Raw genomic sequence first — 25216 nt, forward strand, 5'->3', positions numbered from 1 at the left:
AACCCTAATCATAGATCAACAAAATATTTTCCAATACAATGAAGCATGAAAATCTTTGAATCATAAACTCAAATTATAAAAACATCAAATTCATCACAACGGTTTTAACAAGTCATTACATGAAAAGATTTAGGGACATCACCCTAGCATAAAATAGTTTAGCTACTCATAATGTTTAAGAAAATAACAAGAGTAATTGAAGTCATTACAAGAAATTATCGGTTGATATGATCTCCAATCGCGAGTGCTCTTGAAGATCTCTTCCAAAACCCTTGACTCTTCTTTCTCTGTAATTCTCTATGCTCAATGATCCAAGATGCCTGGTTCCTTCTTCCTGTTAGGTTTTAGTAGTGTTGGCAGTCATCCCTCGTATCCGAAAGGTCCAAAATACCCTTAATGAGTAAAAGGCTTTCAAAATATCACAAGTTGGAAATCTGCCCGCGCCTGCCAACACGGACCGTGTGCAGGAACACGGGTGCCCGTGTTGGTCAACTGCTTCAGCACCACAAATTCACTTTCTGCGCAGCTTTTCACACGGACCGTGTGCAGGAACACGGGTGCCCGTGTGAAACCTCTGCCTAGCCTTCAAGAATGCTTTTCCATCCACTTTTTGACACGGGCCGTGTGCATGCACACGGGTGCCCGTGTTGACCTCAACTTTGGCTCTTTTGGCTTCTTTCTCCGCTCGTGCTCGCCATAAGTTTCTACCTCTCCCATGCATCAACCTGGCCACACACAAACTAACAACCAACGCATAAAACGGCACTTGAATAATACTCAAAACACACTAGCATGCAACAACATCACACAATCGAAAACAAGAAACTTACTTGAAAAACATATGACAATGCCACTTAGTATTACCAAGATTGCTAATTTCGGTCGGAAAAAGATGCGGAAACTTACTAGAAATGGTGACCGATCATGAACCTTCAGCAATATTCTGACCCTGTGGAACAGATTTCACAATAGCTGAATCTTCAGCAACATTTTAAAGAAAACCTTCAGCAACATTCTGACCCTGAGGAACAGATTTCATAGTAGCTGAATCTTCAGCAACATTCTTAAGAGAACCTTCAGCAACATTCTGAACATGAGGAAGAGATTTTACAGTAGCTTAGTTTTCAGCAACATTATGAAGAGAATCTTCTACAACATTTTGACCCTGAGGAACAAATTTAACAATAGTTGAATCTTCAACAACATTCTGAAGAGAACCTTTACCAACATTCACCATAGGAAATGATTTGAGAATAGATCAATCTTAAGCAACATTATGAAGAGAACCTACATCAACACTCTGTCCTTCGAGGAAGAGATATTACATAATCTAAATCTTTAGAAACATTCTGAAGTGAACCTTCAGCAACATTCTGACCCTGAGTAACAAGTTTCATAGTAGCTGAATCTTCAGCAACATTCTGAAGATAACCTTCAGCAACATTCCGAACCTGAGGAAGAGATATAACAGTAGTTGAATCTTCGGCAACATTCTGAAGAGAACCTTCATCCACATTCACTAGAGGATGAGATTTGATAGTAGCTCAATCTTCAACAATATTCTGAAGAAAATCCACATCAACATTCTGTCCTTCGAGGAAAAGATATTACATAAGCTAAATCTTCAGCAACATTCTAAAGTGAAGCTTCAGCAACATTCTAACCTTGAGGAAAAGGTTTCATAGTAGCTGAATCTTCAGCAACATTTTAAAGAAAACCTTCAACAACATTCTGACCCTAAGGAACAAGTTTTATAGTAGCTGAATCTTCAGCAACATTTTGAAGTGAACCTTCAGCAACATTCTGACCCTGAGGAACAGATTTCAAAGTACCTGAATCTTCAGCAACATTCTGAAGAGAACCTACATCAACATTCTGACCTTCGAGGAAGAGATATTACATAAGCTAATTTTTCAGCAAATTCTAAAGTGAACCTTCAGCAATATTCTGACCCTGCGGAACAGATTTTACAGTAGCTGAATCTTCAGCAACATTTTAAAGAAAACCTTCAGCAACATTCTGACCCTGAGGAACGTATTTCATAGTAGCTGAATCTTCAGCAACATTCTAAAGAGAACCTTCAGCAACATTCTGAATCTAAGGAAGAGATTTGACAGTAGCTGAGTTTTCAGCAACATTATGAAGAGAACCTTCAACAACATTTTGACCCTGAGGAACATATTTAACAGTAGTTGAATCTTCAGCAACATTTTGAAGAGAACCTTGACCAATATTCACTAGAGGAAGTGATTTGACAGTAGGTCAATCTTCAACCACATTCTGAAGAGAACCTACATAAACATTATGACCTTCGAGGAAGAGATATTACATAAGCTAAATCTTCAGCAACATTCTAAAGTGAACCATCAGCAACATTCTGCCCCTGAGGAACAGATTTCATAGTACCTGAAACTTCGGCAACATTTTCAAGAGAACCTTCAGCAACATTCTAAACCTGGGGAAGAGATTTGACAATAGCTAAATCTTCAGCAACATTTCGAAGAGACCCTTGAGCAACATTCTGAGCTTAAGGAACAGATTTGAATGTAGTTGGATCTTCAGCAACATTCTGAAGCGAACCTTGACCAACATTCACTAGAGGAGGAGATTTGACAGTAGCTCAATCTTCAACAACATTCTGACCTTCGAGGAAGAGATATTACATGAGATAAATCTTCAACAAATTCTAAAGTGAACCTTCAGCAATATTCTGACCATGTGGAACATATTTCACAGTAGCTGAATCTTCAGCAACATTTTAAAGAAAACCTTCAGCAACATTATGACCCTGGGCAATAGTTTTCATAGTAGCTGAATCTTCAGCAACATTCTGAACCTGAGGAACAGATTTCATAGTAGCTGAATCTTCAGCATCATTTTAAAGAAAACTTTCAGCAACATTCTGACCCTAAGGAACATATTTTATAGTAGCTGAATCTTCAGCAACATTCTGAAGTGAACCTTCAGCAGCATTCACCAGAGGAAGAACTTAGACAATAGGTCAATCTTAAGCAACAATATGAAAAGAACCTACATCAACATTCTATCCTTCGAGGAAGAGATATTACATAAGCGAAATCATCGGCAACATTCTAAAGTGAACCTTCAGTGACATTCTGCCCTTAAGGAACAGATTTCATAGTACCTGAATCTTCGACAACATTCTGAAGAGAACCTTCAGCAACATTCTGAACCTGAGGAAGAGATTTGACAATAGCTAAATCTTCAGCAACATTACGAAGACACCCTTCAGCAACATTCTGACCCTAAGGAACAGATTTGAATGTAGTTGAATCTTCACCAACATTTTGAAGCGAACCTTGACCAACATTCACCAGAGGAGGAGATTTTACAAGTAGCTCAATCTTCAACAACATTCTGAAGAGAACCTACATCAACATTCTAACCTTCGAGGAAGAGATATTACATCAACTAAATCTTCAACAAATTCTAAAGTGAACCTTCAGCAATATTCTGACCCTGTGGAACAGATTTCACAATAGCTGAATCTTCAGCAACATTTTAAAGAAAACCTTCAGCAACATTCTGACCCTGAGGAACAGATTTCATAGTAGCTGAATCTTCAGCAACATTCTTAAGAGAACCTTCAGCAACATTCTGAACATGAGGAAGAGATTTTACAGTAGCTGAGTTTTCAGCAACATTATGAAGAGAATCTTCTACAACATTTTGACCCTGAGGAACAAATTTAACAATAGTTGAATCTTCAACAACATTCTGAAGAGAACCTTGACCAACATTCACCATAGGAAATGATTTGAGAATAGATCAATCTTAAGCAACACTATGAAGAGAACCTACATCAACACTCTATCCTCCGAGGAAGGGATATTACATAAGCTAAATCTTCAGCAACATTCTAAAATGAACCTCCAGCAACATTTTGCCTCTGAGGAACAGATTTGAATGTAGCTCAATCTTCACCAACATTCTGAAGAGAACATACATCCCAATTCTGTCCTTCGAGGAAGAGATATCACATAATCTAAATCTTTAGAAACAGTCTGAAGTGAACCTTCAGCAACATTTTGCCCCTGAGTTACAGGTTTCATAGTAGCTGAATCTTTAGCAACATTCTGAAGATAACCTTCAGCAACATTCCGAACCCGAGGAAGAGATATAACAGTAGTTGAATCTTCAGCAACATTCTGAAGAGAACCTTCATCCACATTCACTAGAGGATGAGATTTGATAGTAGCTCAATCTTCCGCAACATTTTAAAGAAAACCTTCAGCAACATTTTGATCCTGAGGAAAAGATTTCATAGTAGCTTAATCTTCAGCAACATTCTAAAGAGAATCTTCAGCAACATTTTGAACCTGAGGAAGAGATTTGACAGTAGCTGAGTTTTCAGCAACATTATGAAGAGAACCTTCAACAACATTTTGACCCTGAGGAACATATTTAACAGTAGTTGAATCTTCAGCAACATTTTGATGAGAACCTTGACCAACATTCACTAGAGGAAGAGATTTGACAGTAGCTCAATCTTCAACAACATTCTGAAGAGAACCTACATAAACATTTTGACCTTCGAGGAAGAGATATTACATAAGCTAAATCTTCAGCAACATTCTAAAGTGAAACTTTAGCAACATTCTGCCCATGAGGAACAGATTTCATAGTACCTGAATCTTCGGCAACATTCTGAAGAGAATCTTCAGCAACATTCTAAACCTGGGGAAGAGATTTGACAATAGCTAAATCTTCAGCAACATTACGAAGTGACCCTTCAGCAACATTATGACCCTAAGGAACAAATTTGAATGTAGTTTAATCTTCAGCAACATTCTGAAGCGAACCTTGACCAACATTCACTAGAGGAGGATATTTCACAGTAGCTCAATCTTCAACAACATTCTGAAGAGAACCTACATCAACATTCTGACCTTCGAGGAAGAGATGTTACATAAGTTAAATCTTCAACAAATTCTAAAGTGAAGCTTCAACAATGTTCTGGCCCTGTGGAACAGATTTCACAGTAGCTGAATCTTCAGCAACATTTTTAAGAAAACCTTCAGCAGCATTATGACCCTGAGCAATAGATTTCATAGTAGCTGAATCTTCATCAACATTCTGAACCTGAGGAACAGATTTCATAGTAGCTGAATCTTCAGCATCATTTTAAAGAAAACCTTCAGCAACATTCTGACCCTAAGGAACACATTTTAAAGTAGCTGAATCTTCAGCAACATTCTGAAGTGAACCTTCAGCAACATTCTGACCCTAAGGAACAGATTTGAATGTAGCTCAATCTTCACCAACATTCTGAAGAGAACATACATCCCAATTCTGTCCTTCGAGGAAGAGATATCACATAATCTAAATCTTTAGAAACAGTCTGAAGTGAACCTTCAGCAACATTTTGCCCCTGAGTTACAGGTTTCATAGTAGCTGAATCTTCAGCAACATTCTGAAGATAACCTTCAGCAACATTCCGAACCCGAGGAAGAGATATAACAGTAGTTGAATCTTCAGCAACATTCTGAAGAGAACCTTCATCCACATTCACTAGAGGATGAGATTTGATAGTAGCTCAATCTTCCGCAATATTCTGAAGAAAATCCACATCAACATTCTGTCCTTCGAGGAAAAGATATTACATAAGCTAAATCTTCAGCAACATTCTAAAGTGAAGCTTCAGCAACATTCTAACCTTGAGGAAAAGGTTTTGTAGTAGCTGAATCTTCAGCAACATTTTAAAGAAAACCTTCAACAACATTCTGACCCTAAGGAACAAATTTTTTAGTAGCTGAATCTTCAGCAACATTCTTAAGTGAACATTCAGCAACATTCTGACCCTGAGGAACAAATTTCAAAGTACCTGAATCTTCAGCAACATTCTGAAGAGAACCTACATCAACATTCTGACCTTCGAGGAAGAGATATTGCATAAGCTAAATTTTCAGCAAATTCTAAAGTGAACCTTCAGCAATATTCTGACCTTGTGGAACAGATTTTACAGTAGCAGAATCTTCAGCAACATTTTAAAGAAAACCTTCAGCAACATTTTGATCCTGAGGAAAAGATTTCATAGTAGCTTAATCTTCAGCAACATTCTAAAGAGAACCTTCAGCAACATTTTGAACCTGAGGAAGAGATTTGACAGTAGCTGAGTTTTCAGCAACATTATGAAGAGAACCTTCAACAACATTTTGACCCTGAGGAACATATTTAACAGTAGTTGAATCTTCAGCAACATTTTGATGAGAACCTTGACCAACATTCACTAGAGGAAGAGATTTGACTGTAGCTCAATCTTCAACAACATTCTGAAGAGAACCTACATAAACATTTTGACCTTCGAGGAAGAGATATTACATAAGCTAAATCTTCAGCAACATTCTAAAGTGAACCTTCAGCAATATTCTAGCCCTGTGGAACAGATTTCACAGTAGCTGAATCTTCAGCAACATTTTAAAGAAAACCTTCAGCAACATTCTGACCCTGAGGAATAGATTTCATAGTAGCTGAGTTTTCAGCAACACTATGAAGAGAGCCTTCAACAACATTTTGACCCTGAGGAACAGATTTAATAATAGTTGAATCTTCAGCAACATTCTGAAGAGAACCTTGACCAACATTCACTAGAGGAAGAGATTTGAATGTAATCCAATCTTCAACAACATTCTGAAGAGAACCTACATAAACATTTTGACCTTCTAGGAAGAGATATTACATAAGATAAATCTTCAGCAACATTCTAAAGTGAACCTTCGGCAATATTTTGACCCAGAGGAACAGATTACATAGCTGCTGAATCTTTAGCAACATTTTGAAGAAAACCTTCAACATTCTGACCTTGAGGAACATATTTGACAATAGCTGAATCTTCGGCAACATTCTGAAGTGAACCTTCAGCAACAATCACCATAGGAAGAGATTTACAATAGCTCAATCTTAAGCAACATTCTGAAGAGAACCTACATCAACATTCTATCCTTCGAGGAAGAGATATTACATAAGCTAAATCTTCAACAACATTCTAAACTGAACCTCCAGCAACATTCTGACCCTGAGGAACAGATTTCAAAGTACCTGAATCTTCAGCAACATTCTGAAAAGAACCTACATCAACATTCTGACCTTCAAGGAAGAGATATTACATCAGCTAAATTTTTAGCAAATTCTAAAGTGAACCTTCAGCAATATTCTGACCCTGTGGAACAGATTTTACAGTAGCTGAATCTTCAGCAACATTTTAAAGAAAACCTTCAGCAACATTCTGACCCTAAGGAACAGATTTCATAGTAGTTGAATCTTGAGCAACATTCTTAAGAAAACCTTCAGCAACATTCTGAACCTGAGGAAGAGATTTGACAGTAGCTGAGTTTTCAGCAACATTATGAAGAGAACCTTCAACAACATTTTGACCCTGAGGAAAAAATTTAACAATAGTTGAATCTTCAACAACAATCTGAAGAGAACCTTCACCAACATTCACCATAGGAAAAGATTTGACAATAGCTCAATCTTAAGCAAATTTATGAAGAGAACCTACATCAACACTCTATCCTTCGAGGAAGAGATATTACATAAGCTAAATCTTCAGCAACATTCTAAAATGAACCTCTAGCAACATTCTACCTCTGAGGAACAGATTTCAAAGTACCTAAATCTTCAGCAACATTCTTAAGAGAACCTTCAGCAACATTCTGAACCCGAGGAAGAGATTTGACAGTAGCTAAATCTTCAACAACATTACGAAGAGACCCTTCAGCAACATTCTGACCCTAAGGAACAGATTTGAATGTAGCTCAATCATCAGCAACATTCTGAAGAGAACGTACATCCACATTCTGTCCTTCGAGGAAGAGATATCACATAAGCTAAATCTTTAGAAACATTCTGAAGTGAACCTTCAGCAACATTCTGACCTTGAGTAACAGATTTCATAGTAGCTGAATCTTCAGCAACATTCCGAAGATAACCTTCAGCAACATTCCGAACCTGAGGAAGAGATATAACAGTAGTTGAATCTTCAGCAACATTCTGAAGAGAACCTTCAGCCAAATTCACTAGAGGATGAGATTTGACAGTAGCTCAATCTTCAACAATATTCTGAAGAAAATCCACATCAACATTCTGTCCTTCGAGGAAAAGATATTACATAAGCTAAATCTTTAGCAACATTCTAAAGTGAACCTTCAGCAACATTCTAACCTTGAGGAACAAATTTCATAGTAGCTGAATCTTCAGCAACATTTTAAAGAAAACCTTCAGCAACAGTCTGACCCTAAGGAACAAATTTTATAATAGCTGAATCTTCAGCAACATTCTGAAGTGAACCTTCAGCAACATTCTGACCCTGAGGAACAGATTTCAAAGTACCTGAATCTTCAGCAACATTCTGAAGAGAACCTACATCAACATTCTGACCTTCGAGGAAGAGATATTACATAAGCTAAATTTTCAGCAAATTCTAAAGTGAACCTTCAGCATTATTCTGACCCTGTGGAACAGATTTTACAGTAGCTAAATCTTCAACAACATTTTAAAGAAAACCTTCAGCAACATTCTTACCCTGAGGAATAGATTTCATAGTAGCTGAATCTTCAGCAACATTCTAAAGAGAACCTTCAGCAACATTCTGAACCTGAGGAAGAGATTTGACAGTAGCTGAGTTTTCAGCAACATTATGAAGAGCACCTTCAACAACATTTTGACCCTGAGGAATGTCGCGGGGAAAAATCGTATCTATTTCGGGGTGAGACACCTAATGCCTTCTTTGGGCTCGAGTGCTCATGAAAATGATTTTTCTTTTGTTTTTGTCACGACCAATTTTTTTATTGTTTCCAAAGTAGGAAATGGAAAAAAGTCGCAATAACCTTAAAAGGGATGCAAAGCCCAAAACTAAAAGCAATGCAAAAGTGAGGGAGAGATTCCGGGTAAGAGGGTAGGTTATACGAAGGGAAGGTATTAGCACCCAACGTATCTATAGTACTCTATAGGTTTCTTTATTATGTTTGTTTCATTCTATGTTATGGTGGAGGTTCTTGTGAGAGATAGGTGGGACCTAAGGTGTTTGTTTGATTATGCTCGCAAAGATCGTCGCGATCCTCTGCATACATATCCCTTAGAGGGAATCAGAGCATATGTAGCTCGGGGTCTACGGGTGCTAAGGTTTGAGTGGTTTGAGGCAGAAGTTTTGCTCGCCAAGGATACGACCTTATGCCTACGTATTCTCAAAGGGATGTTGAGAAGTCAGAGCAATCGTAGTTCCCACTTATGCTAGTGGAAGCAAAGGATAAGAGACAAATGTCATCTTAATGTTCGATGTATCTAATCTATATCATCACATACATCTGTTTGATTTTTGTTTGAAATCTTTTCATTATAAGCCCTGGGTTGTGCCACTTATGGCGCTTAGAATGACAAAGATGTTTTTTTTGTTTAGCCAGCCTTGTGGCAAAAACAAGTTTGATTAGCCAGCCTTGTGGCAAAAACTTTCAATGAAGTCAGCCTTGTGACAAAAAGTTTAGATTAATCAGCCAGCCTTGTGGCAAAAGTTTCGACGAAGCCAGCCTTGTGGAAAAAACTTTGATTAATCAGCCAGCCTGGTGGCAAAAGGTTTGATTGATTAGCCAGCCTTGTGGCAAAAAAGTTTGATTGATTGATTGTGATTATATAGAAGAGATACTCCTATCATAGAGATGATAAATGTCTAATCTCCAAGGGTATTTGTTTTGGATATTGGGGATGCTTATAAGAAGCCCGTGGGTCCTTGAACGAAGCCCAAGAGGAGGCTATACGAGGGTCCTTGCATTGTAAGCCCAAGAGGAAGCTATGGGAGGGACAATCGAGGGTCCTTGCATTGTAAGCCCAAGAGGAGGCTATGGGAGGGACAAGTCATTTGTATGAAGCCCAAGAGGAGGCGTGGTATAGTTGGTTTGAGCTCTTAGAGCGATTTCACCGGGAAACCATACTCTATGTCCTAACCTAAACTAGTGAGATTCTTTGCACGAAGCCCAATAGGAGGCTATGGTGAACCTAGTGTTGTACTAAGTTGAACAAGTATATATAACACAATCACAAATATGAACAAGTACGAACAAATATGAACAAGTACATGAACAAATATGAACAGTTATATGTGACAAGGTGTGTGTATACAATGGAGTTTATGAAGGAAATATACCTGTAAGGATGATCAGTTTGTATACACGGGGCTCGGGACTCATACTCAGGGAGAGGCCCACTTGAGTTTATTCAAAGCTATGTAAACAAGTATTTACAAAGGCGGGTTGGGACTTATACCTACATGGAGGCCCATGGTATTTTTGGGAAGATTTAAAGAAAACCTTCATTTTTGATTTGTTATTCGAAGTAAAAATCAAATTGATCAAGGTATGTACAAAAAGGTGTATGTACAATGAAATACCTAATTTCATGCAAAGGAATGGGACTTATACCTATGTGGAGGCCCACGTTTTATTTTATAAAACATGGTTGATTGTTTTATTAACATACGCAAGGTTTCATCGTTTAAAAACAGTATGAAAGTTTTGAAAGAAATTTTTTGTTTAAAGAAAAACTGTACAAAGAAAAAGGAAAGGGACTTATACTCTCTAATATTCGAGAGGCCCAAGAAGATTTTGAAGAAAACCCTAATTTTTGATCTTGTTATTCGAGGGTTTAAAAATCAAATTGATCGAGGTATGTACAAAAAGGTGTATGTACAATGAAATACCTAATTTCATGCAAAGGAATGGGACTTATACCTATGTGGAGGCCCATGTTTTAAAAGAAAACCAAAGAAAATAGTTTTAAAACTTATTTTTTGATTAACTATTTTTATACAAAAAATATGTACAAAAAAGGGTTTCGGGACTTACACTCTCTAATATTCGAGAGGCCCAGTGTTTTGAAAATCAATTGATCAATCAAAAGGATTTAATCAAGAGTTTCTTTTGAAAAGAAAACCAAAAAGAAAATGGTTTATTTGTTTTGAAAAACTGTGATCGTTTGTTTTAAAACGGTTTGAAAAAAAAGTCCACTTAATTAAGATAAAAACAAATATTATACTTAATTAATACCTAAATACTTTAAAAACAAAGAAAATGGTTTATTTTTAAAGTATTAAAACATTTAAAAAAAACAAGTCACTTTAAACTTAATAAAAATACATTAAATAAATATTTTTTTGTTATTTTTTTAGATATTCATAAAATATATATATTAAATATGAAGTGTGCAAAAAATGAAGTAAAAATAATTAATTTTGATTGGTTAATTAATTAGATGAAGTTTGTGTAAAGAATGAAGAAAAATAGTGTTTAAAAAGAAGGTTTGTCTTCACAAGGGTTTGAACCCACGCCCTCACTCTCACTAACCAAAACACTTGCCAACTGAGCCACGCTTGTGCCTTGTAGTACACACGCGTTCAATTGATTATATTTTAAAACAAGGATTTGAATTTTCCAAACCAAAAAACGCGCCAAGAACACAACCCCAACTAAAATTTGAAAATCTCTAAAACTGTGTTGTTTTGATCAAGTAAAGGGTCTATCTCACTCGGTTTTTCACGAGGAACATGATGGTGGCCTCATAATTCATTTATTTTCACTCTAAGGTAATCAATTTTGTGATGAACATGAAGAACCCTAAAGCTGAAATTCAATGTGAAATCGAGTGTATGCAAGTTATGATGCAATTGATTGAGGGTTAATGATCCTCATAAGTGCAGAAACAAGATGGTATATCAATATTTTGTTTATGATGCATGTATGTATGAGTTTGAAGTTCATGAGGCTTACCTTCAAAACGGCAAAACTGGAGATTGAATTCTTCAATAGAGGTGTTACAGATGTTGTTTGATGATCTGGATAGCTTCAATGATGATTATGGAAGGTGTCTGGATGCTTGGAACAACCTGAATTCGTATGACCATGGTCATGGAACCCGATCTGCAGAGCTTTGGAGTATGAATCGAATTTGAAGATTCAGAGGTTACAGGTCATGAATGATGGTTGGGATAGCTCACATATGGTATATGGAATGTGTTTGGATGATTAGCTTGGACACAATTGGCCTGGAATTGATTTTGGCATGATAAGGCTAGTGTTATGCATAGTTGGGAAGTGAGGTAGTGATTCTGAGTTCTTGGTGTTTTTCGGAGGTTTCAATGGTTCAAACAACTTCCATATGATATTTGGGAAGTGTTAGAAGCATCACTTTGCCTAGACCTTCAAAGGTTTAGAGGTTGAGAATTTTACCTCTTTGAAAACTATGAAACTTGCAATTCAAGAAAGGAAGAGAAAACCTATGCTTATGAGGTTTTGGTTTGATTTGAAGAGTGGAAATGACCTTTATTTATAGGCCAAGGATTCTGAATACAAAGCCTTGCAAGTTGATCAAAGAATGGTGATTTGGCATTTGGAGATAAAATGGAATCTTTCACATTAAATGCAAATGATTAAAATGACTTAACCATGGTTAAACTTCCAAGCTTCTTATCTCCTTCCAATCTGATCTTCAAATCAGAAAATATCTCTCAATTATTGCATTGATGTATCATTACTTGCATTATAGGTCATATAGTGTTGAAACTTAGTGAAAATGGTTTGAAATTTCATGCATAATGTTCACTAATGTCAAAATTCAAAACCATAGCTATGCTTCATATTTTTTCATGCTCTTGGACATTTTGGAAAGCTCATGTTATATAATTCAAAACCCTAGTTCAAAGTTTCTTTAATACCTTTAAGGAAATGGGTGAAAAATATCCATGAACTTTGAAGAAAGTGAGATTTTAAGTGCATTTTTCAAAAGATACCCACTTTGAAGCTCCATATCTCTTAAATGGTTGATCTTTTTGGAAAAAACATTTTATGTGACAAAGTTGTTTATTGGATCAAAATCTACAACTTTCATGTTGGAAGTTTTTTTCAGTTTGTAGGTGAAATTTTGAGTTATTCCCTTCCAAAGTTTGGAAAAAAACCATTGAAAAACACTTAGAAAATTTTCTAAATATGAAAGTCAAACTTTTGACTTTTTGATTCTTGATTGATTTTTCTTGATTTTCCTTGATCAAATGACTTCATACATCTTATATTGATAATTTAAAACTTCAAAAGTCACGGTTGACCAAAATTTCCAAAAAGTCAATGGTGATCTTGTACAGTTGACTTTTTCAGACGAATCGCGTTTCTGGAGATTTCAAATGAACCAAGCCATCATTACCAAATGAATGGTATGAATGGATCACATTGAGTTATTGGAGGATCTTAAGCCATAGTTTAAGTTGTGGCACCATGTTCTGATTAAAAAGTCAGTGGTTCAGGTGAATTAGGTCAAAAACCCTAATTGTCGACCTGATGAGATTGATGACTGTGGATCTTGAATTGAGATACAATTTCCATTGGATATTGTCATAGGGATTATTTGAAGATTATTGAAACCTTTGAATGATCCCCTGGAGCTTTTTAGGGTCTCCCAAATGTGATCCCTGATTTCAGTCCCTGATAGTTCAAAACCCTAATCTGATGATTTGAAATTTCACTGTTGATCAATCCTTGTGTGAGATGTCTTGAGCCAATATATTAGGTCAAAATGATGTACTTGGGGTCTTGAGGTCATGTCCCAAGTCATTAGGTCAAATCCTGAGCAAAAGTCAGGAGTATGCTATCAGTCAAAACCCTAATCTGGTTGATTCAAAGCCTTTGAGCTTGTTGAAATGAATCTTTGAGGACCAAATGTTGATTGTTGATGAAGATGATTCATTTGAGATGAAGGGAGGACAAAACCCTAATTGATTGTTGCTTGTACTGATGAGTGATTTCTTGTTTAAATCCTGCTGAGTCACAAGTACGAAACACAAGCTATGCAATTTGTCAGAGATGCAAATGATGTATATGCAATGATATGAGGTGGTATCTTAGGTCAAAAATTGGGGTATGACATATGCCCCTATGTAAGTTTCTTCAACCTAAGACATGAAGATTGAAAATCTTCGTTTCGATAGGGTGGAAGAGACTTAAATTTCAGAAGACGCAAATTTTGGACCTAAGATACCATAATTGCGAATGATGCAAGGATACCTTTACCGAGGGGACATCAAGAACTGACTCCACTGGGGACAAGAGATTGGGAAGGATGCCTCAATCCATTTTTAGAAAGAGAGTCCGTTTTTTTTCTTTTTGGGAAAGCAAGTGTATGCTTCACCGGGGAATGATAGCTTTGTAAGAAAAGCTTACCTATCGACATTACCGACTATCAGCACGGTGATAGACTTGTTAATAATGCGAAGGTGAAAGGTATGAAACTGCATTACCGACTATCAGCATTGTGATAGACTTGACATGGTAATAAAAGTTCCAAAGGTTCGGTTAATATTACCGACTATCATCATGGTGATAGACATGTTTAACTAATATAACCAGAACAAAAAGGTTACCAACTACCAGCCTCGTGATAGTGGTTTTGAAGACATGATCAATTATCAGCCGAATGATAAAATGATCCTGGAGACTTTGTTAGGGAAATTACTGGTTATTCAGCCTTGTGAACAGTCATAAGGCCCTGATTGTCACATGGTCTTCATGATTGATTTTCTAGAGAGGAAAAATCTTTTGAAAGAAACACAAACTGCTCAGATGATGAGGCTATTGTTTATGGTTCAACTTTCTTGACTCTATTTGGTGAATCAGAATTTGAATCTTTGGTAAAGACAGGATTCTAACCAAGAATGAATTGGAAAGAAATAGTCAAACAAGACTTTGTACCCATGAGGAATGAACTCAACTGGGGATTTTCTCCTTTATTTTGAGAGGAGAAACTGAAGCAACCTTCTTCCACGAGGAATGATCTCAGTGGGGAACTGGAGAAAGAAAATGTTCTTTCTGCTTATGGGTGACACGCTCATACCTCTTCTTCTTTCTTTTTTTCTTTTTTCTTTTTTTTTCTTTCTTTTTTTTTTTGGGATAGATATATCCTGAACAAGTGACTTCGAAGCAAACATTGAAAAATGCAAGAATGCATAAATGATGCAAATATGCATGAATGATGAATGTTATGAATGTTGCATGCATGCTAGCGATACTGACAGACAAAGAAATGTATACTGGAGAGGGACCGACGTCGCAATGCAACCAGATACTCGGCAAATGTTCCTCAACACGGTGCAGATAACACGAGTGATGAATGATGTTGCGTGCTTTAAACTTCTCTGGGGAAGATAAGCATCTTTTCTTATTGAGATGGAAGAACTTCTTCACTGGGGATAAAAGATCTTCGTCACTGGGGATAAAAGAATCTTTTCTACCACAAGGGGTAATTGGTTCAGGAATTCTTTCTTGTGATAAGAATACCGTTGTCTCATGATCCCTTTTGAGGAAAAGAACAGTTCTAAAGGATAATCTTTTGTTCATCCTATGGAGATAGGTGTTGATGTTTCCTTCTGTTGTTCACCACTCAAAGGAAAGTTTCGCTTTTATTTTTGAAAAAGAAAAGTAAATTCATTTAAAACTTCTTTTTTTCTTTTTTTTTTCAAAAGTGAACAACACAATTAAAGTGTCATTTTGAAAACTAAAATAAATTAGAGATTGCAAACAAATGGGCACAAGGCTCAAATTTATTTAATAGGATGGTAATCAGCTAAAGGCGTGATTCCACAGAGTATTTACAAAAGTTGGAAATGGTAATTATGCGGAAAAGGCTATATTGAAAGCAATAACCACTAATCTCCCTAACAACTTTGAGTTCCAACTATGCTTGTCGCTTCAGATTGGCGATGATTTGATTGAAGATCCTTTGATGAAAAAGACTCCTCAGGTGACGAAGTACGGACTGATGCAGTTACTTTTTCATAAATTCTTAATTTTTGCCTAGATTACCCTTTCAGGTTTTCAATCTACCAGGATGAATTTTTCTGTTTATTGTCTCTAATTTTTGCCTGGACCGCCCTTTCGGGTTTTCAGTCCACCGAGACGCTCATTTTTGCCTAAGTCGTCCTTTGCGGGTTTTTGACTTACCGAGCTATTCTTTTGTCTTCTTTTTATTTTTAGACAAAGTATTTCTTGATTGCATCAGCATTCACAGGATGTGGGAGTTCATCACCATCCATGGTTGCAAGAGTCATGGCGCCGCCAGAAAATGTTCTTTTGACAACATACGGGCCTTCGTAATTAGGAGACCATTTGCCCCTAGAATCTGGTTGGAAAGACAAGATCTTTTTAAGCACGAGGTCGCCTTCTTGAAATTCACGAGGTCGAACCTTTTTGTTGAAGGCTTGTTTCATCCTTGCTTGGTATAACTGTCCATGACATAGAGCAGTTGTTGCACCCCAAAATTTGCCCATCTAATTATTCTTAATTGGCTTACATATCTCATTCATTTACATCTTAGGTCATCAATAAAAATCATGCATCATTAAGCAACCATCGGCATTGAAATCAGAGATCTTAAATTATTAAAGTTTCACTGTTTCTGCTTTCTATACTTCGAGACTAATTCTTCTTCAAGGATTTCTTCAAAGTATTATAGTGGTAGTAGATTGAAATATGAGTGCTACAATATAGAGGATTGACTTCTTCATTCATTTTAATACAATTCTTGGTTTTTATCATATATTTGTTACTTCAAAGGATATTTAATTTGGGATTCAGTGAGAAGTGAGGACCAATTGAGACAATATTATGGAGAAGCATTTCATTCAAAACAAGGTCAAAATTCAAGTGGAAATCAAATAAGTTTATTTCTTCCTCAGCTATTTCATCTATGGATTTTGAGATTTATCCATTATCACACCAAGAGTTTTCTACAAAGATTTAGTTCAAGATTTTCAAACAGAAGGAGCTTTTTAATCAGTCAAATCCAATAGTGTTTCAAGTACATTCATCATTCAAGTCCAAATTATTAAGTACAATTCACTATAACTTACAAACCATGTCCATCATTTATTATATGTACAAAATTCATACAAAATTACAGAAAATTACACAAGGTTATTTGGCTTCGTGTCCTATCTTACGACTAATCCGCAACTCTACACTACACAAAACTTTCTGCTGCACAGAAAAAACCACCTCCAAACTCCGCATAATTTTCCAACAGCCGACCTTTGCAATCAAAGCTTCAATAGAAGACCGACATGCCGTCATTCACAGAGCCTGGTGCTACCTGCAAAACAAACCCATCCTGTAGCAGCTCCAAAGAACCGAAAAAAACCAAACTTGTTGCCGCAAGCATCCACCAAGCCTGCTTTGCCCTTCATGACGCCATACTGCAAGTATGTGTCCTCCAAGCTTCATGCTATGCCTTCCAAAACATGCAGTATTCAAATAAACCAAACAACATAAACCATTCAGCCCCTGCCATGTTATTGTCATTCAGCCCAAAAATAAAACTCAACATGAACCAAAAATAGAAATTCCATAACACTAATACATAGCCATTCATCAAATCTTATACCATAAAACCTGCAGCCATACATTAACCGAAATATACAACAAAATAATCCCTACAAACAAATGAACCTACATTTACAACCCAAACAAATCCATAACAGTCATACAGCGTACACAATTCTAACCCAAAATTCGGTGGAGCCTATTATGTTCACAAAGCAATGTATACCCTCCAACAAAAATTCTACAAGCTACATTCAGTTCATATTTACACAGGGGTTCGCCTTCATGACAGCTCCAAACACAATCTTCATGGAAAAATTCAGAAAGTTAACATATCAAGCACAAGAAATCAAAAGGGAACCGAGGTTCGAAAAGGAAATTGAGGGAAGAAAATTACATAGAAAGTTCAGAACAAATCGGCAAAAAAAGAAAACAGACCCACACATCATTTCATAACTAACATAGTTTCTAACCTATAACAGAAACTCAAATAACTTCTAACAGAATAACTAACTTCCCATCACTAAACCAATTCATAACCATATTATAACTACCCTCTAACTAACCAACAAACCCAACTTCAGTCCTCACCACCAAACAATTACTAACTAACCTTCCCTCTCATTTTCCTATTTCAAAAATGACATCTAACAGAATTTTAACTAACTTTTCTAACTTCCAAACTCTTTCTAACAAACCTAACCAACCTAACTGTCATAACCAACTCTATAACAGAAACTAACAAGCCCATAACTGAATACCTACCTTCGATCCTAGTCAGCACCTCCAAGCCTAAAGCCAACTAACGCTCAACCTCACTTAACAAACTCTGATCCTAACTCCAAACCAAAATCACCCGAACCTGTGCTCTATACATACACATCATCAACTTCAATTCATTTTTCACGCCATTCTCTCTATTCTCACCCATTCTCTATTGATCTTCATCACTCTCCCTTCACCTTCCACTTTCTTCTCCCTCTCATTCACCGCATTCATCTCTCTGAGTTCTCATCATCATCTCTCATCTTCCTCCATCATTTTTCTCAGCATCACTACGCTCAACTCTCATCATCTTCATCACCACCATCACTTACCTCTCAACTCTCATCACCTTCATCCACCAATTTTCACTCCTGCAACCTCTCTTCTCTCCATTCCCTCACTCACTCACTAAAGCTCTCTCGCCATTGTTGTACGAGACTTGACCTCGAGGTCTCGTTTCAACTGAGCTTAGCCTCCATCAACTCATCTCTCTCACTCGTAGAAAGCATAACAACAACAAAATTCTCAAGAAAAATCAAAAGATTTCAGAAGAAAGCAATTGAAGAAGAAGCAGAGAAACGCAAGGAGAAAGAAGTGTAATCGAGGGAAGCGAGAAAGCAAAACTTACCGGATCCTACGTTGCCTCCGATACGCTTGAATGTGCACCGGACAAACTCCATTTGAATCAGAGATCACATTTAATTGTGATTGGACCGAAGAAGATGAATATCGCTATTCTCGCGTGAGTTTGTTGGGTGTTGGGACCGAAAGCAAGCGAAGCGAGAGAGAGAGAGAGAGAGATTGAATCGAGTGAGAGATTAAGGAGAAGAAGGTTCGATTCAGAAATTTGAAAGGGGAAGGGGAATCGGAGAAGGTTGATGTCCTCCGCCGTGCACCGTCAAAACTCCGGTGAAGTGGTAAACCTCCGCCGTCGCACCGATTGTCCGAGACAGATGAAGATAGTCTAAGAGTGAGAGACAAGAAGGAATCGATCGGAGAGGGACCTCCGTCGCTGCACAGCCGTTCGTAGCCGAGGAGAGGGAGAGAATTTCTTCGCATGAATCTCAAAGGTCACATTCTAAACCTAATCCCCTTTTCTTTCTCATTATTTATTTAATTTATTTTTTTAATTGATGAAAATTGTTAATTGAACAAATTTAAAATCTGAAACAATGTGGATCATAACAAGTCCATGGGCCTGCACCGAAATTCAGCATCACACCCCTATGAGGGCCCGTGGCACCTCCTTTTGTTACAAGAAGCTGAATAATAAACATTTCTTTGGGCCTAACTCCTGGGCCATGCGCCCTTGATTTCCTGCACCCCGTTTCTGATTAGCACCCCCCTTGTTTCACATGTAATTGATAGATTTTATGTTTTTTACTTAGTTCATTTTATTACATTTTTTAGATAATAAAAAGCACTTAAAAACCGTAATTTTCTCATTAGATTTTTAGATAATAATGACATTCAGAATCATAATTTTTTTTGATTTTTAGGTAATAAAAATGATATAGAAAACAATAAAATTGTTAGTTTTAGGGTTAATAGAAAATAACATAGTTAGGCTTGAATTAGAATTCCCTTAACACTAAAAACTCATAAAAATAGTAGTATTTTTTAGGTTATTTTTGTACTAATGCTTGAATTGTTTTTGTACTATTTCCATGTTACTTTTGTATAATTGTTGTGAGATTTTGTTGCTTAGTTTTTGACCATATTTTTAGCTTATTTTGTTAATACCATTTTAATGCTCCTTTTAGAATTTAGTCACCATGGTACCATTAGACTTAGATTATAATAACTCTAGGTTTAGAAAATAGGCTAGTCTCCCCTTTCATTCTTTTTCTTTTCAACTTTAATCCATCTAATAAATAATTGAAATACATTCCCTTAAAAAATACCAAGAAAACACCAAAAACATTAATAATCAAAGTGAAAACTCTTAAAAAGGGAATGGAAGCTTGAACATCCCTTGCTTAAGGGAATGTTCGAGTGCTTGGATCTCCCTTGCTTAAGGGTACCATTCAGGCGTAAGTTCCCAACTTCTAAAAAACACAAACCAAAGAGTGACTCGAGTTTCCCTTGCTTAAGGGATTTCCTCGAAACGCTCAAACTCTCTTCTATCTCTCGCCCTCGTGGCATTCTTAAGAACATGTTGAATCCATTCCATAATTAGGCGTATAAGTCTCCAAAGGTCGAGCATCGTGGAGTGTGACTTTAACCTCTGTTCAACTAAAAAACACAAAAACATAGAAAATCTTGAGCCGAACTACGGTCGCTCTGATTCCTTTTAAGGGATACGTAGGAATTGGGTCGCGGGGCCTAAGCGAGCACATTTGTAAATATTCCTTCTTTTCCCCGTATTTCTTTTGCATTCATTCGCATTTAGTTTTAGACATTAGATACACCCTTTAGATAGAAGCAAACATAGGTGGATACCATCGAGTACGATGGGCGTGAGGGGTGCTAGCACCTTCCCCTTGCGTAACCGACTCCCGTGCCCTATTCTCTGGTCGAAAGACCTTGTTCTTATTCTGAGTTAGGTTTCCTGGTATTCCTTTCCCTTATGGGATAAATATATTAGTGGCGGCTCTGATCCCATTTTTCGCGGTAGCTACAGCTGGCGACTCTGCTGGGGACTACCTAAGCAAGTCGATCCTAGAATTTGTTTGTTTATTTTATTGGGTGTTTATTTGTTTTTATGTCTATATCTTGTATATATGTTTGCATGTTTATTTTTCTGCTTGCATATCATGTTTATTTCTGCTTGCACATCATGCATCTGGACTATATTATGGGTCCCCGTGGGGGCCACATATTTTTCTGCTTTATTTTGCAGGTGGGGGGTTTTTGTGAGGTAAAAGGCCCACTACCCAGGCCAGTGACACATAGGATTAGCGTGGATGCCCATGTTGACTCCCGTAGCGCTAGCTATGATCGAGCTTGACATGGGGTACCACAACTGGGCGAGGTTCTTTCATGGAACACTGTGTCTGGCACGCTTGTTGCCTCAAACACTTTGTACCCCGTGGGAACTGTAGACCCTAGTGACCATTAGGGACCACTTGTCCGTGTCTAGACTACATACCCGTGAGATTGGGGTGGGACAGGAAACCTTGACTCCTACATACCATTGCTTCTTCAGAGTTGAGGTCGGACCTTTATTTGGTCCGTTCTCATGGTGCTTGGTATTCTGGTATTCAAAAGGGCGTCGAACCTTTGATCCTGTGACATTTGATTTACATCAGTTGTCCAGAGATCGTACAGATGCTACTAAGATTATATGGACCTTGATCCCATGCCTTTGCATCGCATAACATCATTCCTTCATCCACGTCATTTGTGGGGGATTCTAAGGTCTATTTCCAAAAAAAAATAGAAAAAGAAAGAGGAAATGAAAAAAAAAGTAGAAAAACAGAAAAGATGGAAAAGAAAAAAAAAAGAGATACTATATGCACAAAAAAAAGGAGAGAATAAAAGAGAAACAAAAGTTGATGAAAAGACTTTAGGATCCCTTAGAAATGAAACATGCATTCATATTATCATGCATTTCATAGAAGCTTATGGGGGCCCTTTCTTCTCAAATTTTGACTTCAACAACAACATTGACTTCTCACTGTTATGTGCTCAAAAGTTAATAATAGAACAACTCCGTGGGGTTTATGACTGAGATGAGAATATAAATGGGGATCGACCTGAATTAGTGTATGGAGGCTATTCAATCCATTTCTCTTAGACAAAGAAGAATTGAGACAAGCTCCTCAGAGGCCAAATGCAATGTTAGTCTCGCCTCAAGAGAAGGTCTTTTGAATCAGCATGTCTGAAGTGATGTTGAGATTTCTATTCTTGGTAAGGAGAATTCACATCATTGAAGTTTCCGAGTATTGAAATTGACGAAAGGGTTCACCTCTTGAAGACAAGGTTGAAAGCCATAAAAGATTGCGACTTCGTTGATTTAGACATTGTTGGTTTGTGCCTAGAGTTTGATATCAAGAACTCCAAGGATCATTCATGCTCATTCCTGATGATTTGGTTATGCAAGCCGAAGTGGTAATCATCTCTTGTACATATATGGAAATTGCTTGGGGCTCCCGACTGAGGGATAAGCAAGACGTATTCTGGTCTTGAGTACTGCACCATTTGCATTGCTCGAATCCCTAAAGCATTACAAATTCTTGTGCGACTTCGTCAGAATCTTTTGCCGTCTGGTAATCAAGAGTGTTCTGCAAAGGCATTTCTCATTTTCAAGTTGTTGCTTCATTTCATGTGTCATCTCTTCCCAAAATTTTCTTCTCAGTGGCCTTTGCTCATCAACGGAGAAAGAAAAAATATAAGAAATGAACCGATGTAATTACAATGCTTTGTGCTCAGTTATATCCCTGATTGTTGGTGTTTTGGGTCTTCCTCACCACGGATAGCTCTCTTGAGTTTGATGCTAATGGAACATTCTTGCAGTCATGATGGTGATTATCGTTCTAGCATCTATATTTAGGGCTCCCGACCGAGGGATAAGCAAGACATATTCTGGTCTTGAGCTTTGTACCATTTGCATTGCTCGAATCCCTAAAGTAAGGCAAAAAATGCACCACTATTGTACACCTTTGTTGGAATATTCTTCTAGGAAGTAATCTAAAGTGTGTGGAAGGAACATATGATAATGCTAAGTGGTTACCATGTTGGGGCACCTAGCCATTCAACTGAAGGTGGAAGGACATCCAAAGGCAGAATTCAAGTCCTCGTTGATTCCAGAGCAATCACATCCACTCCGAGAGGTTTTATGCATAAATTGAAGTCTCAATGGGGTATCAAAACTGGAAAAGGCATTCGAGAGCAATAAGTCCATACGGAGTCAAGTCTCCTCAACAATGGCATTCATTTAAGTTCTTTATTGCATTCTCATTGGTAACATTTTGTTGTTTGTTTAAGCATTGCTAGCATGTAAAAACTTGTTAATTTCTGAATGAAAACCATAATGCATTGTTTATGTTTGTCTTGAAGTAATCCTTTCGTTTTCACTAAAAGAAACAAAAAAGTTTTTGGCATTACGATACCAACTTTACTTATATCTTGCTTAGGCAACAAGCGGAGGGAGAATGATGATAAAAAAAATGCAAAATCCCTAATCGTGTGTTTTTGAATAAAACCCTACTGATGATGTACGAGGCATTGTTTCAAATCCCCAAACACCGGAGATATAAGGGAGATAGACCCTCGTTAACCCCTTTGAGCCTTGAAGGAGGAGTTTCTTTTCTGATCAGAAAAAACCCTTATTTTAACCCTGGGGCAGGGTAGTGTTCAGTTAATCTGACCAATTGTTCAAAAACTCATAAAGGATATGCATCCAAGGATACAACAATAGTTATCCTTCAAAAGGTTGAGGAAATTCAAAACTGTGATGGTTATCCTTCACATACCAAGAGGATAAAAGATGGCGATACCACAATGGTGATCCTTCATCAATCATGGAATGAGGCAGTCGCAATCACTTCCAACAAATCCAAGACAATGAGAGGTCACACGACTTGTTCAAAAAAAAGAGCAAAAAAAATGATGAAAAGAAAAAAATGATTAAAGAAAAGAAATAGCAATAAAAAGAAAAAGGATGGTGAAAATAAAGCAAGAACAAAGTCGTGTGATAATGAATCAAAAGAATAAAAGGTGAGCGACTGCCATGTCCGAAAAACCTCATTGATTCCTCAACCATTTCAAAAATTCCTTGTGAGGGATGAGCACTCATATTGAGTTAATTGAACTTAGGAGTGGAGAACATTACGAAGGGGGTGGGTTCCAAATAATTTTGAGCCTAAAAATCCTTTGTTTCTGAAAACCGTGAACCTGGCCAAGTTACAACCCTTAAAAGTCCTAATTGAAGTAGGGTTTATTTCGTAAAAGCGCACTCAGATGAGATAGTGTTTACTGACTCCCAATGAAGCGTAACACATATCTATGTTGGTATTGTATGCCCGCTTTACATTTCATTCACAAGAGGTGGCCACCTCATTGCATAAAAAGTTTTTTAACTTCAAGACTAGCATAGGCTTTGCATTAGAATTATCATTCTTAGAATTAACATTCTTTTGCATACAAAACATTTGCTTAAACATCAAGAAAGTTTCCATGATGAGAATCCGTAAAGAGCTTGATCATGTCAAAGTAAAAGGACTTGAGAACTCCTTAGAATAAAAAGAAATCATTTCAGAAATTGATATCAAGGGGCATGTTGCCTGAAGACTCCATGGAGCATAATCAGTTGATACCTTCTTTGATTGGTTACCCAGAGGGGAGAAGTATGAATACTCTATTGAGCATGAGCAGTGGATACTCTCTTTGATTGATTACCCTGAAGGTTTCGAATACTCTATTGAGTGTGGTAAAGTTACTTCCACGATTTGTGGGATCTTCAAGGGAAGTAGACTTGAGGATTCTGATAAGATGTACATAATCAGGGGCAGTCACGACGAGGAATCTCTCTCGTGATTTCAGCCTATCTGGGGCAAGCAAATCAAGGTTTGACATCTCAAATTCGACCAATCAGGGTTAATTAAGTCGAGGAATCTCTCTCTTGATTTCAATCAATCTGAAGTAGTGACGTCGAGGAATCTCTCAAGCTCACTTAATCTGGGGCAGTTATGTCGAGATTCAACAAATCTCTGCAAAGACCCGTGGATCAAGAGAAAGAATATTTCAAATGTATGAATGTGTTGGGGCAGATTTTCTCAAGTAATTGGGGCATAAGGATCCTTTTGAGGGAAATATCTTTGTAAGTCAGGCAGTCAGAGGGTATGATCTTTTTAGTTTGTACTAAAGGAACCGTCATTCACTTGTAAAGTGAAGTTGGCCATCACGGAGTTGATAAGCATCATAATGCTTTTCCCTAACAAGTTGCTCTCTCCCCAAGCATAGGAGTTTATTTCTCCTTAGATTTGGTTTCATTCATCAAGCATAGGAGTTTATTTCTCCTAGAAAAGTCTCTCCCCAGGCATAGGAGTTTATTTCTCCTGAGAATTCATTCTCTCCCCAAGTATAGGAGTTTATTTCTCCTCGGAGTTGTTCCACTCATCCCATAAAGAGTTCCTCAT

General features: G+C 37.3%; 1 protein-coding gene across 1 annotated transcript; it reads right to left on the minus strand.

Annotated features, from left to right (window-relative positions):
- Positions 1 to 3450: 3450 nt before the first annotated feature.
- On the minus strand, positions 3451 to 8563 carry LOC131604692 (uncharacterized). The gene is made up of 20 exons (XM_058877117.1): positions 8527 to 8563; positions 8311 to 8400; positions 8185 to 8214; positions 7846 to 8039; positions 7664 to 7754; positions 7306 to 7449; positions 7162 to 7209; positions 7018 to 7107; positions 6823 to 6876; positions 6450 to 6662; positions 6111 to 6250; positions 5846 to 5918; positions 5305 to 5532; positions 4972 to 5132; positions 4699 to 4770; positions 4341 to 4412; positions 4250 to 4268; positions 3968 to 4180; positions 3606 to 3749; positions 3451 to 3509 (listed from the first exon to the last, which is right to left on the minus strand). The coding sequence occupies exons 1-20, from the start codon at positions 8561 to 8563 to the stop codon at positions 3451 to 3453; spliced, it is 2172 nt and encodes a 723-aa protein (XP_058733100.1).
- Between the last annotated feature and the right edge of the window lie 16653 nt (positions 8564 to 25216).

Source organism: Vicia villosa, linkage group LG5 (assembly GCF_029867415.1).
Source record: "Vicia villosa cultivar HV-30 ecotype Madison, WI linkage group LG5, Vvil1.0, whole genome shotgun sequence".
NCBI lineage: Eukaryota > Viridiplantae > Streptophyta > Magnoliopsida > Fabales > Fabaceae > Vicia > Vicia villosa.